Source organism: Ruditapes philippinarum, unplaced genomic scaffold (genome assembly GCF_026571515.1).
Source record: "Ruditapes philippinarum isolate M1 unplaced genomic scaffold, ASM2657151v2 ctg600_1_1_1_1, whole genome shotgun sequence".
Taxonomy (NCBI): Eukaryota; Metazoa; Mollusca; class Bivalvia; order Venerida; family Veneridae; genus Ruditapes; species Ruditapes philippinarum.
This window is the reverse complement of record NW_026855782.1, coordinates 228,047-249,745: the sequence shown is the minus strand read 5'-3', so window position 1 is coordinate 249,745 and position 21,699 is coordinate 228,047. Positions and strand designations below refer to the sequence as shown.

General features: G+C 30.3%; 1 protein-coding gene across 1 annotated transcript in view; it reads left to right on the top strand.

Annotated features, from left to right (window-relative positions):
- Positions 1 to 351: 351 nt before the first annotated feature.
- Positions 352 to 21,699, top strand: part of LOC132744368 (guanylate cyclase 32E-like) — a 56,873-nt gene continuing 35,525 nt past the window's right edge. Inside the window, exon 1 of the mRNA XM_060733056.1 lies at positions 352 to 748. Coding sequence (XP_060589039.1) covers positions 380 to 748 — 369 coding nt within the window. The 5' untranslated portion in view covers positions 352 to 379. The remainder of the gene's footprint in view (positions 749 to 21,699) is intronic.

Genomic DNA, 21,699 nt, shown 5'->3' with positions numbered 1-21,699 from the left:
AGAATGTATTTTAGAGATAAGAGAAAATAACACGCAAAAGAATAAAATTCTTCAAACCTTTTAGTATGATCGAACGATGACGATGGATTAAAATAATAAATATCTCACAAGATATTAATTTGGAAAGAAGCATTACTTTTTCACTAAGTAGCAGATTAGATTAAAAGAAAAAATATTGACGACAAATCAGCTAATGTTTTATCAAATTGTTTTAACGTTCGACATAACCATTCTATCCAGGACCAGATGCGGGATGTTTTTCTCTTTTGTTGTTGGATATTAATTAAATCTGTTCAATGCTTCGTCATAGCATAAATGTTTGATTAACACAAAATTGGAAATACAATAAAATATTCATTAAAAACTGGATTCTAAAAAAATGGCGGGTAAACAAAAATATCAGCAACTAAGTTTCTTACTTAGCATTTTAATAATTAATCTTAAATACATGCAGTGTGATAATAGGATACCACTGAAATTATCATTTCTTGGCTCAACCAGCGGACATGCTAAATTATTCGCCGGTGCTTATTTTATAGCACTGGAATATGTAAACAATAATTCGACTTTGTTGGAGGGATATAAGCTAGAATTTTTATATAATGATACAAGAATGAATTCATTAAATGCAATAAATGCCATGACAGAACATCATAGGAATAATACCGTTGGGTTTATAGGTCCGGACGTTTCTTGTCATTGCGAGTCTAACATAGCGGCTGCATGGAACCTGCCAATGATAGCATATGTAAGTAAACATTTAAAACGAAAATGTTCATATATAACTTATAATAATACAGACATTATTTGTTTGAATGATATGTTATTGCTCAGTCAAATATTGTCCAATTCATAGAAATGTATAAAACTTAATATATAAAATAACATTTCCTTATATTGAAATAAGTATACTTATATTGCAACAAATCCGCCTACGGAAAATGGAATGTAGTTAACTCGGCTATGTTGGATTAAACATCGAGACCAATATATTTTAAGACGCATTACGACACCGTGGGAGTAATTTTTTTTAAAAACATTCAAGCTTCAGAATAACTATAGATTATAAAAATACCTATTTTTTTAAGAAATTTGTGTGGATAAAGTGCATTTAAAGGAAGCCGAAATGACCCATTTTAACACTTGTTAACAGTTATGCTGGTTCAACTATTTTTCGCTTTTTATATACATATCCTCTCTTCACTGAACATATTTTTGTTTCCATTCAATGAATAAATATGTGTTATAATGCTCATTTAGACTTAAAGTAGATTTGTTCACATGATTTCTTGAAAGCGTAAAATATCGGCACCTCTTTCATAACAAGGTTAAGTGTTTCAGAGATTCAATGGAGGTCGGTGGATAACTATTGAAACACTTTGCATTGAAACTGTATCGCTTAAATACAAATGCATTTGTAAAAACCACCATATGGACTAAATGTTGTATGAAGTATTTCAGTGCTTTTGAAGATGATCTTTACTTGCTTTTAAAACATATTAACTAACATTTCTGCGGCCAAGTAAAATATACTTTGGAGTTAATGTCATATCTAAATGAATTGTGATAAAGATGTAAAAGCGCTAAATTTTGACTTTTTAGTATGACGGGTAAGGAAATAGTAGTTTGATGTTTATGTTCTTTAAGTTGTAAACATATGGTATTATTTATAAAAAGTACTACACTTTTTATTTTCGCGTATTGCACTCAGTTCAACGACACGAGGAGCCATGTATTTATTTAATTGTTCTTAAGTTTTGTGCTCAAAGCGGAATACTGCGAAGCTTTTTTACCAAATAAAACTCGTAATACTACTCTGTTTGTGATGTTTGTGTCAATGAACCCGCAAGATGCCCACCACGGGAGTCATATGCAAATATTCATTCATATCAAGATAACATGCGGTCACTGCCAGCTACGGCTGCTCACTCGAGTGGTAAAACCAATATTAGCAAGTTTACTAACACTGCAAAATGACCGTTACGGTGCTTGCTTGTTATTTTGTTATTGTTTTTTTGTTGTTGTTGTTTTTTTCAAATCTTTCACCCGTAGTTGAATCAATATTATAAGGATACTGCCCTATGTGCTGTCCAAAATTAACTTGATATCAATAGGAAGAAATATTACCTTATTCAAATTTTTTCTTAATTTAGATTAAAGAGTATAAAATATTTGAAAATATGAACTACATACATTTTTCAATTTAATAAGCTTATGATAAACGTTTGTATTAATTTAGGTATAGTATTAAAGGTTTTATTGTTTATATAAAGCTATTCAAACAAACAACATTTCAACATTATATTTCGATCGATTTATTGATATTACGAATATCATCATACTGCACGTTTTAACATCGCTTTTCAGCTTATACGCCAAGCGGCTCGGGTATTCTTTTCAAACAACCGTTTATATAGAATCACATGACCTGGTAAAAGTCTTTATTACTTATATTATTGAAGCACCAAATCCATGATTTCAAAAATCTGATAATGATATACATAATATTTGACTTTGAAATAAGATATGTAAAATTTATGTATGCCTTTGTTGCCGGACTGAGGTATGCAAAGTTGACTTTAAGAAAAGTGCACTTTAAAAACGAAATTCAATAAAAGATATTACGTTTAGCCTTATTCCATAAGTAACAGGCACCGCATCTAACTTAAATATTCTTTATTTCATTAATGTGTCCACATTTAAATATGTTTACACAAAAAATAAACAATCACAAAAATGATTCTAGACATCTAGACGGCAATTAAATCTGGATTACAATTAAAGCTATCAACTAAATTTTAATTTTTTTCTCTAGTGCAAATATACAGTGTAATTGATTACTTATTTTTTCAAACCATTCGTTGGTGGCCAACACTTCTTGAAATATACACACGTGTGTAAATAATTTAATGTTTACTTTCTCCATTGATATTCGGCTTACTATAGTGCAGCTTTTTCGAACAAAATCCCGATTATGCAACAGATGTTCATTTATAAGATATGCAATGTATTGTGTTCATAATAATATTATGTTGAAACGTATCATATTCATTGTTATCTTTCTCAAATAATGCATGAATGAGCATTTTCTATTATTCAATAGGCTAAGCTTGAATTACGAAGAATATCTATGTCAATGATAATTTTAATTCATGATATTAACGATTTGATCATCGGAAGGGTCTCGATCCGATCTGACTGATGCCATCAACGAATAGTCTTTTCATATATACATTTGTAAGTACAAGAAGTATTTTTTAAATTTATTTTTATTTAATGTTACTTAAGTATTAAAACCAAGACTAAGTGGTAAATGTCGTTTACTTCAAACCACTTTTCCTCATCACTCTGTGTTTTTAATGCGGCAAAGGACTTTGAAACATCAAGGTAGTGTTTAGAACGGCGTTGGGGTATACTACAGTGCCAGCTCCTGCTTTGAATAAAAGCAGAGTATAGCTGGAAACTCGATACATCACAGTGTTCGTTGTATCTTAAAATAATAAAAAAAGCAATGACGGATAATAAGCGTAAAAATTGTGAACAATTGTGTTCGTCCGTTTAACTAACTGTCGAATTATTTTTTTCCAATATCAATTATTTCATTAAATCTGATATGGAACGTAGGCATATTAAAATTTAGTTTTGCAAAGTAGTTTATCATCTTGAATTTATTAATTTACTGATACATTATAAATGCTTAGGTACATTTAAATTGACAAAAATTATAAAATGAACATTTTAATTAAACACTGTAGGTAAATTAAACAAACTCATACAAAATAGGCAAGTATTATCAGGACGCTAACGATTCAAACAATCATTTACCTGAAGAAGCTATTTAAAGATCTACATTCACAAGAATATAATAATAATAATAAGATTGATAGTACAAAACGTGATTTAATTTGATCTAGTTGGTTGTACGTTTTGCACCTGCTATGATTTACCAACACAGAGATTCTAGCTAAGACAATCTGGATTGTTTTAGATAATGTCAATGCTTTTGTGATAGTTAGTGCATTTTTCGGCAACATAGACATACAACTAATTATGTGCGCCGGAATGTGTATAATTGTTATGTCACCACTTACATTTTAAGATGATTTATACTAATGAATCAAATATAAGTATGTAATAAGTATAATAAATGCTACAAATAGAAATTCAAAAGATATAACAATAAATTCAAAAGATATAACAATTATGTTTTTTCATTTCATTTTGTTAGGCATTCAAAAGTTAAACACATAAAATGAATGATATAGTTTAATCTGATCATTTAAACATTATTCCAATCATATATTTAATGGTTTGCTCTATAAACAATCGTACACAAATTTGCTAATCGTGATGCAAAATAAAATTTATATGCATGTCTATTGCAAGAGGAACACTGCTACAAGCCTGTGTTTATAAAGCTAATGTTCTAGCCCATAGGGGTTCCTTTCAGATTAAGTTAATTAAATCTTTCTCAGATATTGAAGCATAGCAGATGTCCAATCATCTGTGCCTGCAGTTTATTACACTGGTGTTAAAGCAGGCGACAAAAGTCGACAGGAAGCTTGATTAATTAAACAAATGTCACTTCAAGCCGATGATGTATAACAAAAATAAATATTATGCATACAGAAGGAAACAGTAAATTATTTGGTATATAATATATTTCATATTGAGTTGCTTTATTGAATGCGAATCTCTTCTTATTATAGAGCTCTAGAATTGCCATCTTAACTTACAATACAAAACAATTAGTGTCTTATCTGACTTAAGTTTTGTTGCATTAACATTTACATTAACACTAAAAATTGGCAACACTTTTCTTAAAGATATGTATAATTGTTTTCCAATGTTTAAGCACATACAAATGACGTCATTGAGCCAGCTTGATGAAATTTAAAACCTAGTTATTCCATATGACAAAAAGTGATCATATTTTCTTTTCATCTTTTACTTTTCATGCACTACTTCGTTTTGGATATCAGTATGATGTCTCTAGATATACTTTTTTGTCATCTCACCATTACCAGTCGCCAATGATATAAGAATTTTACATTTTCATCTATTAAACTATTATTTTATCTGTTTAGGTACACATATACTACGTGACGGTTAAAGTTGCTGCAGAGCAGTAAACAGTAAAAAACATCTTTAAACCTAGCCTTTGTAAAATATTAATAATCAAGTCGTGTCATAATTAATATAACATTTATGTTTCAATAATTCAGCAATGGTCGTATTAAAGTTTCATTTAGAATAAAATGATTTATTTACAAGTGGAGAACAATCAATAAATATCAAGACTATCAAGAGTTGTTATCAACATTACATATGTTATTTATTACGAAGGACTTGTAGCTATGAACAAAGTTTTATATTTAAAAAATTGGTTTACTACATTTCTATACCAAAATGATTCTACAAGATATATTTATCTGTAACAAAACGGTATATGTTGTGATATTGGTATCATTATGGTGCTCCCAGCTCTGATAATTGAGCTATACCTTTACGCATATGCGCCAGGCGTTGTCTGCGCAGCCATAATTGGGCAGATAGTATTGATAACTTTATATCATTTCCTCCATAAAAATGTTTTCATGTATGCTTTTCATTTCTTCACCTTGTAATGCTATATTTTCAAGTCCTCAAATTTGCAGGTGTGTTTTTACGAAAAATTTAAGTAGTGTATGCAAATAAAAAGCTAAAATAATTGAATATTACATTGCAGTACACAAAGATAAGATTAAAATTAAAGATAATTGATGACTCATTTGTAATTTTTATTCACAAATTGAGGAAATATTCCTGTCTTTGATTTTTTCTAAATCTCTAAAACGAAATAGATATTAGAATAAATATTTGTCATTAATTTAAATGATTTTCTTTTATGTTCATGGCATAGAGGATATTGCATTGAAGTATTCTTTAACATGACATTTAAATTGCATAGCCTACGTAAGATTTAGACAAATGAGCTATGTAGTCTTCTTCACAAATATATGTAAATCATTGTCAGGGCATTTATTAAGTTAATCTTGTACAATTATCGGCCCTGAATATAATGAATAATGACTTTATAAATACCATAATAAATGTTAAGTGATCTAATATTTTAGTTGATTCTTCTTATTTTTAGTAGCAACTCCTCGTTCTTTGCACAAAACAAGCATTAAAAACAAGTCCGTCAATTCTAACTACTGATCTAAACTATATTTGAGAAACTGTAACAGTGTTATTTGAGATATAGTATAAGTTTATATCTCCAAATGTTTTTAAATTGTAAAGTCACACCATTTTCATCTTTGCATAAGCTTGTACCAGACGTGCGTAAACATTAATTTGCGGGATTTTTTTCTGAATGGCTTAATCAAATAGAGCCTGCAGCATTTTGATTTTTGCTCCGTTTGCCAACCTTTGACATGTTCGTGTATTGTTAAACACGCAATACAAAGAAATTAGGTCATTTCCCCTGTCCTACTTGAAATACTCAAAATATTGACATTATAGTAATTATATACTTATTGATATTTTCTAGAACTTTTTTGATTTCGTAGGAATCAATGGGAGATGGGAAACATACTAACCAAATACAGTAGCTTATCATATTTTGTGCTTATATGCTGTTGATAAAAATGCCGATGTATGGTGTTACACCGAAAATTCACTTTGTTACTCATATAAAAGATTTGCTTACTGTATAAATTTTTAAAATACATGTTTTTATTTATCGTAACTAAAGGTATGATTAAGAATATATGTGACGCAACACACTCGCATAAATACTTATAAGCAGTTTTAAAATCCTCTCAAAACTTCAGTAGAAAACAATTATTTGTATAAGATATAACCCTTATGTAAGCCGAATATCAAATAAAACCAAACCACTGTCAAACAAATATAAAAAAATTCCTGCTGCCGTTAGAGTTTGTTCTTAAAATCTGATTTGATTAGAAATCATATAAGCGGAATATTTTGTTAAGTGTCTGTGGTTCTGATTTTAACAATCGACATTGTGACAAGGTTTAATGTAAGTCAAAAAAATTACTGGTCCTTATTAATCTTTGTGATCTTATCCAATATTTGTGGTTAATGAGATTGTTTTATTTTTCATATAACTCTACGTACAATACTTCCCCGGAGCAAATGCATAACGATAACCAGAAGGAAGTATTTGTAAATAATCTGTTTAAGTACGCTTTCAGTGATAATACAAATTTGAATACATCACCCAGTACTTATGCGATACAACCAAATGGTTTATTGAATTGCAAAACACGTGTATTTTGTTTATTTCAGAGCTTAAGAGAATGATTTTCACATGTATTTCACACCAAATGTGCATTTATTTGACGCATGCTTAATGATTTGATTATCTTTTATGCTCCATTTCCTTTTCGAAATTACCGTTGATTCCTATTTTAAAAAATCCATATTTAATTAGGGAAGGACATTCAATGTAAAAAAGGGGTCTCGATATAAGGCATTTGAAATAATCTTTTATTGTTGATATTGATTTGACTGGTAAGTACAATAGTCAGTTATTTCAAACTCTTCATTAACGACCTCAATTGAGTAAGTACTCTCAAATATCAGTCATGATCGATGTATTATAGATTAACTTATTGTTACCGATACTTTGCGCTAGGCATGATGTTTTTTTTTCCTTTTTCGAAAGTCAGGGATTCATGATTTTTTGTTGTTCGTTTTTTTTTAATTTCTTGTGTATCTTCTTTTTCATTAATTTAATAACCAGAACAGTGAGGAGCAAAATAAATAATAATATTATGTTTTGTAAGTTCGTTAATTTTAGATCATGTTAGTTCAAGAGTTCATTATTGCACGAAGCGGAAATAAATTGTAATTTAATATATTGTTAAAATGCTAGGTGTGTGACCGACCACACGTTGTCTGTGTGAATGAACTGCCGTAAGGCTTAACTTAAAGTAGTAGTAATAAACTCGATTTAAACAAATTTGAATACACACCCACAATTAGGTTCATCATTCGTGACAGTCTTTTGTATATATAAAATTGCTCTTTTCCTGAATTTATGATATTAGACTTGACTTGTGAGTTAAAATACTTAGCAGCCTCAAAACAATTGCGTTAAAGTCGACTAAATAGGTTCTAATAACTATAGTCTATGCATCTATTAGCTCTAGCAGGTGATGTGTTTTTACCTACGGTGTCAATATATTACATTGCATAATTTAATATATTGTTAAAGACACTAATATTATTTGTTTCATATTAAAATACATACAGAGTGGTTATACAAAATATATAGTTTTTATTTTTATTTATATCATAAAAATATAATTAATGAGTATCAACCATTCATTTATTATACTATAATACATAAATGACCATCTGTTATAATGGTGTTTTTATATTGCAACGAAATATGCAGGTAGTACTTTTTTCAGTATTGTTTCACAAAAGATATACATTTATAAACAATTCACACCAGACACATATAAATCAATCAAATTTTGTTTTTCAAAGAGAAAATTGCTTTGGCTTTTTTATTTATATATAAGTTAATAACCATTTTCTGGTTTTAAAGGGTCTGATTTTTAATATGTGTTTGGGCACCGTCAATTTATTTTGTTTTGAGAGATTGGGCCAGTTTATATCCTTTTATCGTCTGCGTGTGCAATATATAGTCGTCCTGCAGATAGTAACAGACCACACATGCCGACAAAATACCTTGATTAATTCGATTTCAGTGTCACTTCAAGCAGACAATAGAGAAAAAACAGCGTAGGCGTAGAATCAAGTAGTCAGTTTGTTATTACATTCGCTAATAGTATGTAAGTCGGCTCAAGCTAGGTAAATCAAGTGTCAACAATTTACTTTCCTCATCAAACATGATATGGGGTAATAATAAAATAACAACAGTAGCGTATGTTCTGATATCTTGCAGGAAGAAGTAGCTTGCGGCGTCTCCAATCATTGTACACATCGTTTATTTGTTTAATGCGTTCTTGGATTGGTTTTTTTTCTTCTATTTCTATATATAAGCACTCTTAATTGTCAGATATAATCGGATATGAATCATCAAACAGGGAGGTTAGCGATCGTTAAATTATGAATTAAATATGAACAAGTAAAGGTGATTCCTGAATGCTTTTTAATCATCTTTGAGGAGAAACGTTTTGCAAGCTCATCATTTATCTTCAAACGTTTTCAGATTATTCAAGAACAGAAAGAGATCTACCTATTGCAGTAGAAACCTTGTACAATAAATCAACCGGACTTGAAGATATTGAGAAAATAAACTATGATATATCTCGAAAAGTATTTTTTTTTTAATTGCACGAACTCTCTAAGATATACTTTAATTAAACGTGTTGTTTTGATGTTGAAATATCTGGTATTTCCCGTTTAAATATTTAGATTTGCCAGAATATAACCAACAAAGGTTATTTCATGCGCAATGACAATTAGTTAATATTGTTTACTTTAAATATGGTTTGAGGTAATGATATTTTTAGTGGTTTATTGATACAGCTTCATTGGTGTAATATATTTTTCTCGCATATATGAAATGTTTGAAAAGTGAAAGTTTTTGAAAGTTGTTTAAGTGGTATGGATGTAGTGAATTAGAAATTGTTTTCCAAAAGTACTTTAATTTATTATTTCTGACTCGAATGTAAGGAAACTTAATCTTAAACGAATAACAACTCTAAATCATTGAATGACAAAAGTTATTATTCCTACAGAATGATTCATAAAATGACCTTAAAGTTAAATAATGCTAATATTTTCTTAGTCAAGTTGGTTTAAACATATTTTATTTAGAATATTTGTACATGTGTAAATAACAACATAACAATAATTATAGATTTTGGCCGAAAGCAGAAGCTTATAGAAGCCATTATCTAACAATAACAATCTTCAATGTCTGTGGTGGTTGTAATTAACAAGTTACCAAAAAAAAAAACACATTTGACAATGCAAGATTGAAAAAGAAAAATGAAATGTTAATGGTAAGGACAAGATTTTAGTAAGTTTTGACAAAATTTAAGTAAAAAACTACAGAAAACAACTAAAGAAAAAAAACACAAAAAGGACATTAAACAAATAAAGATAAGGACAAGAAAAGAATATAAGCAGCATAGTAGTAGCAGTCAGACATTATATAAATCGTTTCGTAGAATCAATATAAAGGTATACATACTTGAAAAGCTCTACGTTTTGGTTGTTTGAAAGGGAATTTGAACCATGCAATAGCACAGTGTGAGTTATGATCAGGGATCTATCCAGTTGTATGATGTTCCTATAGAGAATATCTCGCATATGTTGATACAAAGGACAGTTTAGAAGAAAATGACACACTGTTTCTGTTTGACCACAGGCGCATGTGTTTGATTCGGAAATATTTTTTCGGAAAAGATCATCATTTAAGGAACTACAGCCAAGTCTTAAGCGAGTATGCAGGATTTGAAGTTTGCGAGGCCCTGTGTTAAAATAATTAGGAGGTTTGTGTGGGTTTGAAAGAAGTCGCTTGAATTGTTGTAAAGATTCTGATGATTTTGTATTCTGAGGGAGCGTGTTCCAGGAACGGATGCTAGACGGGATGAGAGAGTTTTGATAAAAGGATGTTCGACAATAGATAGGAGGAATATCAGAGGAGTTTCGGAAGGTGTATCTTTCGTTTTGACGTGTTGGGATTAGAGTGTTTAAGTAAGTGGGACATAAACTATTTCGAATTTTGTAAATAAAGACCAGTTTGTGATTACTACGTCGAGTTGATAATGATTCCCATCCTAGGTCGTCATAAAGTTTTTCAAGAGAACAAAGTTTAGTAGCACCTGTGACTATTCTGGCAGCCTCGTTTTGAATCATATCTAATTCATGCTTTTCGCTAGCTGAACAATTATCAAAAAGTATATCTCCATACTCTAATAATGGACGGATAAATGTCAAATATAATGTTTCTAATGTATTTCTGTCGAGTGTAAATTTTAGACTACGGAGAATATTGATCTTTGTCCAAGCTTTGTTTTTAATATATTCTAGATGATTTGACCATGAACAATCGTTTGATAGAACAACTCCTAAATGTTTGTGAGAAGAAGCTTCAGAAATGACTTGGTTTTGCAGAAGTAGGGGAGGATGTTGTGTTTTGATAGCTTTCCGAGATATAGTCATACATATGGTCTTTGCTGGATTAAACGAAACCAGCCATTCTTTAGACCATTGGTTAATCTTTTGTAAATCAGAGTTTAGTACATTTGCTGTTATTTCGGGTGTATTAACGATAAGGGATAAACTTGTGTCATCTGCAAAAAGTCTGATGTTGGCGTCGATATCTATTACAATGTCGTTTATAAATATAAGGAAAAGCAGTGGACCGAGAATGGATCCTTGAGGAACACCAGCCTTGACGTAAAGAAGAGAAGATGATGATCCTTGGACAGTGACTCTTTGCTGCCTATTGAATAAGTAGCTTTGAAACCAAAGAAGTAAATCTCCACGAATTCCAGCAGATGACAATTTAGTTATGAGTCCTTTGTGCCATACCCGATCAAAAGCTTTGCTTATATCACAAAATACAATTCTAATTTCCTTTCCATTGTCTATTGCTTCACAGAAAGAATTATAAATTACTGATAGTTGGTTTATAGTTGAGTCGCCTTGGCGGAAACCAGACTGATATTCTGTTAAAATGTTGTTGTTAATTAGATGATTATATACGTGTTTGTAAACAGCTTTTTCTAAAACTTTGCTTAGGGAACAGAGAAGTGAAATTGGTCTATAATTACTAATTACATTGGTCTCATTCTTTTTATGAACTGGACATACGTTTGCAACCTTCCATTGAGTAGGAAAAGTACCGATAGACAGAGAATAATTGAAAATATCTGATAAAGGAACAGCTAATTGAGACGATATTTCTTTTAAAACGCGATTGTTTATTAAATCAGGACCAACTGCTTTCCCAAGTGGTAGTGTTCGTAATAATGGTTCGATATCAGATGGTTCAAAGTGAAGTGATGATAGAGTTGAGGAGAAAGAATAAATTGGTGGAATGGGTTGCCAATCAGGTTCGTCAAGAAATGTTTGTTGAGCGAAGAAACGATTGAAGGCGTCCGCCTTTTCCTCGTTGTCATATAGAATATTTGAGTCATTGAGCAGTGGAGGAATAGACTATTATTTGACTATTAGGGGGGAGAAACATTTTAACTGTGGCCCACCATGATTTATTAGATGTTTTATTAGTGAGAGTCTGGGTTAATTTGGCTGTATATTCTGATTTAGCATCTCTAATAAGGGAAACTATTTTATTTCTAAGTTGGCGGAATTTCGACCAGTCCGAAGTTCGATTATGGAGCTTAGCTTGTTTGAAAAGACGCTTGCGTTTGCGTATAAGTCGTTTAATTTCACCTGATATCCACTGTGGTTCTGTGGGTCTGATGGTGATTAACCTATTAGGAATATATTGGTTACAAAATTTAAATATGGTAGATGTAAATGCAGAGACCCATTGGTCAATATCAGTGTTACGAATGGTCTGCCAATCAAATTGTTCTAAAGAGTATCTCAATGCATTATAATCTCCTCGGTCGTACAGCCATATTTGACGGGAGTGAGTCTGACATTTTGGTTTAGTAAATTTAAAAAGTGCAAAAGTGGGACAATGATAACGAATTTGCTGATCGAAAACTGGTTCACCAACGCCACTAAGTACCAAACTACGTATGTTTTTTAAAAAAATAAGATCTATGACGGATGAAGACGTTTCAGTGAAGTGAGTTGGATCATTGATACATTGAGCAAGCCCAAATTGGTTACAAAGGTGTAAAAGTTTTCGCTTGGATGCGGGAATGGCAGGATTGAGGTTAAAGTCGCCAACAATTGTAATGTTTTGAATACCAGAATTAAGTGCAAGGTCAAAAGATTGTTCAATTTTAAGGTCATATTGGGCATCAGAGTTTGGTGGGCGGTAGAAGAGTCCAATAAGCATTTTAAGGTTCCGCTTTAGAATAAGTTCAATCCAAATACATTCAATATCTAAGAATTCTAAGTCATGCCTTCGAACATAAGCTAAATTTTCGTTGACGTATAATATAACACCACCATATTTGTCATGTCCTCTGTCTCTGCGCTCGGGAATATGAAAATTATTTAATAGTAGTGCACTTGTGCTAACCGATGAATGTAACCATGTTTCGCTAAATGCTAATATGTCAAAAGAATCGAACTCTGTCTTGATAATGTCAAGTTTGGGTAAAAGACTCTGAACATTGTAATGTAGAATGGACAAGTTATGTGAAATATCAAATGATGTATCAAGTGATGCATGTGAAAATGAGTTGTCGGGCCCAGGATGCGGATGAACGTCTCCACACTGTAAAAGGAAAATTGTTGACCACGATATTATTAAACAAACAGTGAAAACAATAGCTACGTTTTTGGAAAATGAAAGATTTCTATAGAATGCCCTAGACTTTACAGAATATGTTTTAGTCAGTCCTTTCAATGAACGGAGACGACTAGCGTTGACTTCGAAATATTGACTAAAAGACAAGCAATATACAGGATTATTAAGAAGCAACCAAATTGTTAGGAGTAAAAAGTGAAAACGGCAAAATCTTGATTCTACTAACAGGTTTCTGTTCCAGAAAACAAAAGTACACTCCATTATGTAATTGATGAAAGGAGAAATAATAATAATTGATAAGTTGTAATCAACAAATATTTACAAATATGCAAGATTTCTATGAATGTCATGACTGCTACAGTGATCTTCAAGGATAGTGAAGAAAAAAAGAAAAAATATATAATAACTTTTAACATGTTATACACGTATGTGAAATATATAATTAAGCAAATTATCTAATTAAACAGTGTTCATTATGACTTGTAAACTACATTATAATGATGTGTGTGCAGTAAGATTTGAACTTCCTATATTAAGAAGAATAAAAAAAAGAGAAGGGGAAATATAATGATTAAATCCATTTGCATAATAAGGCAAAAAACAAGTATTGAATAAACGCATTAATATCAGCGATGAAGTCCATAATTTGTCAGTAGTACATTTGTATATACGCAAAATGACCTATAAGCACATACATATTTACACATTAATTATACTTACAATCATAGTTAATGTACATTCAAAGTAATGCAGGTATATATCGGCTACCAAGGTAAAATTACAAGTGTATTAATTATACAAGAACATAAACAGAAATAGCATACTATGGAAAACAAAAGTATTTTCAGTAATAAAACATCTCTTTAAATAAGTTTATACAATTTAACTGATAAACTTAATGACTATTCTTCATTGAACTATTAAATATCGATCAATTATATACTATGCACTTTAATTATTATAAAAAGAGAGATTGATATTACTTGAGTATTATAATTATTATAACGTTGATGTCAACATGTCAAATAACGCATGAAAACACAACAACGGGCATATTAGACTATCTGAAGCCGCGGTAGTACTTGATGATAGAGATATACAATATTTATTTTAATTTGATAAGATTTAATAATCAACTATCTATCATAATTTATTAAATTTTTAAAAAAGAGAAGCGAGACCTGGTAATGTAAATGGTATAGGTGTACAATGTATTTGTTACAGATAATAAGAAATAAAATTGTTCTACTAAGATAATATATCAATTACTTGTGTTTGGAATGTTTTACATAATGTCATAAATTATTACGCGCGAAGAGCAACAATTTAGATCATGAAAATATATATAACAGTCCGATACATTGAAAAACGAAAAAAAACGTGATATGTGATCAGTCAAATCATACGTACCGTTAAATTGTTAAAGTTTTCCCGTTTAAGTTATTTGCCTACAATAAGTAGGTCGAAAAAGTATGTTATGATTCAATACAAACTACTAACACTAAAGTATTACAGTAGATCACAGATGTTATAGACCGTAAATCGTATGAAATAAGGTTATATAATTCATATAACAATGTAGCACATATAACAGTCTTCACATTTCTCAATATTACTACATGCAATAAAACAACAACAACGACTGTATCATGTTCTAATCACTGAATGTAAATTGTATGACAAATAACAGTTATTAAAGTAGCATATCAATGAGTATTTTAGTATATACATGAATGTTGTCTTAATGAACTCTCATAATATGAGTTACATTATTAACTGCCAGAAGATCCCGAGGTTAGAACCACTTCTGCATATGTATGTGTCTTAATGTGCGCTAGATCCTCTTCTGAGTTTATCACGTGCACTTGATTGAATTTATCTTTAGCCAGGATAGTACCATCAGAAGACCACGTGCTAAGTATCGACTTATGCTTGACCAGCTGTCGTGCTTCGAAGAGTAGTGAGCTTCGCTTTTTTGTAAGATCGTCATTAATATAGGAATTCTTATACCCTTTTGATTTAAGTGAAGCTCTTTTAGAGTAAAGTTTTTGTCGAGCTCTATATGAGACGAATTTAACAATAATGTCTCTAGGACGTGTTTCATGGGCCTTCGGTGTTCCAACCCTGTGACTTCGATCAATTTCGTCTAAGGCAAGATTCGAGCCAATAGTATTTGCCATGTCCAGTATAAGTGAAGTTGATATGAATTGACTTTATATTTCAAAAGATTGACTTTTAAAATTGTCTTTGACTACTAGGTGATATTTGAAAACGTTTAGGATAAAATTATTAATCTGCTTGAACATAAAAAGACTGGCCCACTCTTTTTATAAACTGAACGGTACACGTGGCAAAATGAAAACCTTTTTATATATTCACATGTACGCACACGATATAACCTTGAATAATCATAATGTCACTTTAAAAAACGCCCAAATATTTAAAATTGAAATTGTTGCATGATCGATTTGACTAAGCCTCTTAATAAATGGTACTGATAAAATTAAGCCATCGTACACACCCTATAGCACCGGGTTTATGGGGAATTCTACATTTATATGTGGTAAAATGAAATTTTAAATTTAGAAACATCTGTGTTTATACAACTATCATATTTCAATCATCCATATTCCTAAAAGAGGAATGCATGTTCTAAATCGGGACAATATAAGTTTATTATTGCAATCAAAGGGTCGCGAACTCGAATGTAAAGCTATTCAAACAACATGAAGTGCTAATAAAGACAATAAATGCAATATACAATGTGTCAGTCAAAGTGGGTGGCAATATCGATTGATAATTCACGAACAAACTATATTATGTGAATAGTAGACTGACAAAAACCGAACAAAACAAACATAGCAGCAACAACACAACAACAAGAGACAAAACCAAAACCAAACAAAACACCAAAAACCATCTCATTTGACCTTATAATCAAAATACTGCGAAAAAAAGATTTAATCATTAGTTGTTAAAATCGTTATGATTTTTATAATTTAAAACAGTAAAAAGACTAAAAGAGCAACGCAAGCGTATGGTTTTACAAATCAAACTAGGCGCCATGTTATGTAATTGTCAAGAACAATTAAGTAACATTACATTAATAAGCGATTATTTGCAATATAACAAATGCAGATGAGAATAACTTTAGAAATTTTATGCAGTAAGCGTTAATACGCTGGTTGCCCGTTCCCTGCGTGTTTTTGCTTATTTTGTTTACATACTCCTTGTGTGCAATGAACACTTCTTTCCGGAGGATATTTTATACATGTTTATATTATGTAAATCAGCCTTTTCGAAAGCTGAGAAATTGATGATGTCATTAAAAGTAACACAAACATGTTAATTGAAAAGGAATATCATTTTACAATTATTCTTGTAAACTAATGTCATGGCGGTGTATCAAAACCACTTACTGCACTATTAGTAGAAAAGCAAATTTTTCCAATGTTTTATAAAAGATTTGATTCGAACTTGTCTGAAAGCAATTCACAATACTTTTCAACAATGTAATTTCATTGAAGAAAAGATTGTTAAGAACGTTATTGAAGATTAATTATCCATTGCCTTTGGTATCAAAACAAAGGGGATAATTTTATTGTTATTTGTACTAGTCCAAGACTGACCAAATGAAACGAGTCTCATTGGAATGTTCAGATGTTTGAAATGTGTTATACGAGAACATAAAGGAAACATGTTGTTATTGTTTTATTATTGTCTTGATGGAGATAATTTATTTACTTAAAGTATAATGTTTATACACATTATGATGTTTGGAATACTTTGCTGAACAAAAAGCTTTAAATACATGTCCATTATGTGTATAGATTACAAATTCAAATCAATATAAGATAGACATGATCAAAGTATACATTCACTTTCCACATTTAATTTAATTTTTAAAAATGCAAATATACACAATATGTTTATTGCTGGAAATGAAACACATATTTGACGTTTATTATGATCACCAGTAGAAAATACATTTTTTTTTCATTGCAAAATTGTGAACTACAATTTGTACTACTGTAATGATTCGAACAGACAAAAGTAATACATACTTAAATCACTATCTGATATAAAATGATGAGTTCCTGTTGAGATAATATGGTTATATATGCTTTCAATTTAATCAGCATTTTCTTTCCATTTTGATAAAGTGTTGTTTGAAATTTATTACAAGAATATAAATCAAATTAATCATAGAAATCTTGAAGTATAAGACATACCTATTCGTGAATTACGTGAGATGAATAAATTTATATCATACAAAAGTAAAGAAAATTGACACATATTTCCTGCAGTGTATAGCATAAAAATCTATTATGAGATTTTGATGTTGTTGTTTCTTATATTTTGTTTTCACATTTTCTTACTCTTTATTTTTGTTGTTTTTGTTTTCGTTTTTTGTATGTCATATAAAACGTTTATCTTTTGTGAATACAGATCAACAGAAAAAAATGTTAACGCATTTTAGTAACAGCAAAGCTTTTTTAATAATGCAAATTGTTTATCGTAAAAGATTCAGCTATTTGTGTGCGAACAGTAAACGGATAATTAGATATTTACTAATATAATAATTACGGTAAATTCAGTTTAATTCAAATACAAAAATGTATATCTTGATTTAAGTCCTCCCTCATCTTGAAGTGCTTCTTTAAATCTGCTACAAATAAAAAATAGGTTATACTCTGCCTAGAAGAAAATGACTCATGACTTTTTATCATGAACGGGAATAATTAATTAGATTTGTTTCTTGAATGTTTTAAATAATTGTATTATTATACTAAAAGGGAAAATTTTAAGCGCCACCAAATAGTGTGCATTTAAATATCAGGGCGGCATTGATAATTACAAGATAACCAAATGTAGCCATTGACCGTTACATTACTTTTAGAAATCATTTAAAATTAATACCACAACACTTTAGTGACCATCTTATTTCGGATCCAAAAGCGGTTACATTTACGGGTATGTTTGTTTAAAAAATCTGAACAGCTTGATAAATGAGTGATTTTCAGCATTTTTGTTTCGTACATTGAATCATCCGTAACCTATACAAAAGATAGCACGTATTATAACAATGCACTTAAATGCGCTTTATCTATAAACTAACAAAGGGTCATACTATCACAAATATATGATTACTTTCTGCTTTGAAACAATGATTTTACAAGTAAATAGTTTGTTACTGTGTCTGTCTCTTCGTAAAATGATTTGATTGTGTGGTGGCAAATTGGCACTATAGTTATAATGTTGTTTTTGTGGTTTTTTTCTCAATAACTACTTCATGTGAAATCGAATGGGAAAGCTTTTGCTTTAAACACAAGAACATATATACTGAAGCAATATCAAGCTGATATAAATCATTCTGAATCGAGCGTTTGACACATACCATAGATAAATCATTTTGGAATTTTCCTGTTATTCGGAAGGTTACGTAATATAAAAGACTTGGTATTTATGTAGCTTTATAGTTGAAATATGAAGACAATATTTCAATTAACTGTCTCATTACCAGCGGTTACATTAGCATTTATTTGATATTAAATATTTCTGATTTTTCACAAGAATTGATATGACGTTTACATGTTTTGATAACATCTAAATTTGGTTATTTAGCATTTAGTAAATTAGAAACTTTTTTTGTAGAGATTTATCAAAAATACTGTGTAACATTGCATACATATTAATATCTATTTTGGATAAAGAAATATCATAATATAAAAACCTAACACTGGTATGTCCCTTCAACTAAGACCTGACAAAGATGGTTTAGAAAGAAGGTAATACTTAATACATATATAGTTTAGCGAAGCAGCGCTTATCTTTAACCCTTACCACTCTTGGTATCATGAATGAACCATATTTCAACCTACACAAACCTATTCATTATCTTGAGATGAAATTTAAGAATGTATTAAGAACTGGCGGAAGCGTGCAGACCATGACGGTATGGCAGTTCCTGCTGATCTTGTTTTGCACTGGTCGCGTGAATATTCAATTCAATTGCTGTGACATGTGTGGGAAGACTTTGTTCTTGTCCGTTTCCTATTGCAGACTTGTTTATTGCTGAAACGCAAATTACTTAACCGATGTATTCAAATATTTCATATAAAATAATATGGATGCACTCAAATAGAATGTTCGTTAATAGAAAATTTAGGCGGCATCCGCGGGTGATCTCAAAAATAGTTGGTTTTGGTTCAAAATTGCACCATTAATAGTCTTCAATGACTACTTAAATTTGATTTCAGTTTTGTACTATGAGAAAAGATACCAACTTGTAAATAAATAAAGAAAAGAAATACTGTAATTTAAAGATACTTTTTCTGGTTATATGTACCTCTAGAAATAGAATTTTCATCCAAAGATAAGCTGAAAAAAATTTGATTAATTTCTCAGAAAAATCCACATAAATTTAAATCCAATGTAGAAGAATATCCTCGCTAGAAACACCACCATGTTTCTGGGCATGACTATCAAAGAAATTTCAGATTTACAGATTATGTCTACTGTCTAAGCTTTCGCATTATTGATGTTGTAACTAATCATTGTATGTTAGGATAACATTTCTGTACATGATAAAAACCAAAAAAGGTACCTAAATACTGCATTTCATTTGTGAAAAGAGTAATTAATTAAATGATTCTAGATATAACTTTATAATGTCTCACAAAAAGACATTTCGGTTCAATTAATTAATTGTTATAATTTGCTTTAAGTGAACTTCGACATACGCACATATTTTGTGTATATTTAGTTACGTATACAATGGTTACAGAAGATACTATGAAACGCAAATTTGTAATATAACATATTTACGTTTTGTTGAAAGTGAACAAGAGTGAACGACACACGTACTTTTTTACAAGAACATGAACGATAATAACCGTATATAAATGACACTTATACAATAGTTAAAATTTGAATAAATACTCCAAAAAAACTTTACAAAACCTCCATAGCACAAATTATTTCTATGTAGTATAGCCGTTATGTGAAAATAAATGCAAATAAAGCCACTGTTAAACAAATATGAACACAGGTCACTGCTGCCTTTTGAATATGTTTAAATAGTATTTGATTGTAAGTCACTTAACGTTTATGTTTTGTTTAGAGATTGTGTGCCTTGTTTTGAAGTTTGACTTGGCGAAGTTGAAAAGAAATATACAATGGAGTATATAGGTTATTATACATTTTCTGAGATGTATAAGTTTTATGGCATTAATATGCTTACATACCGAAGTCACGATATTTTCAATGCTTTCCAGATACAGATACTTTATAATTGTGTAAATCATCTTTAATTTTTTGTAAATTGTATATAAGTTAACTGTTATTGACAATGAAATTTGTCAGTTAATACACAGAATTAAACACAACACAATACTTTTTCCAATTTGTACATCATCGATGAAAAAACTGGAAAATAATGAATGTTCTGTGAGAAAATTTGACACAGCACTAGCACAAAATAATTGGCTTAAATGCTCTAATTAAGAACATAAGATTTTGATTATTTGTCTTTTCTGTTATGTATATTCATTGTTTTTGTAAATTGTCCACACTTGATTTTCAATTCGTTTTTACACTGTTCATAATGTAATTTTAAAATTCGACAAACATGTTCAAAAAGCTTATACAAAGATGCTTTATCACAATATTTAAACAAAGAAATATAATAGTATATATTGTTTAACTACTTCATCGATCTACTCTTTGTATTGCGGCAATGCTCCTTTACCAGTTGAATAGAGCTGTTTTGCGTACAGGCTTGTTTATATTATTAAGGTATGATAATTAGTATTTAAAGTTTTAATTTTTGTTAAAAGTCAGTGCTTTGCCGTTTTCTGATTTTGGCTGGTGTCCTGCATGGCTCCTTGCGGGTGTTTCGGTGTTGCTGGGCTGTGTGTAGGGATGCGTTTATTAAATGCCGCTCCTCCTTTGTTGATTATTGTTTTCATATTTTGTAAATATTAGGCCGAGGACTGTTACTATCTAAAATCACTGTGACATGATTTAAGTGTATGTTAATTAGATAGTAATTTTAATCAACTCATGTTAGGCCATATAAACATGTACAATTATGACAACACAAAACGGAGGAAGGTAACACAATCTTTACAGACGGACAAGGTATCATAAAGCCAATGTCCTCCAAAAGCTTCATATGTGTTCAAGTGAACTAGTTAACGTTTGTCATCGAAGGGGCATTAACATTTTCTTATATAGTACGGCGGACAATACAAAGGCAGACTTATCTTGTTCACTACAACAGTAATCACGATATCACAAATTAACAG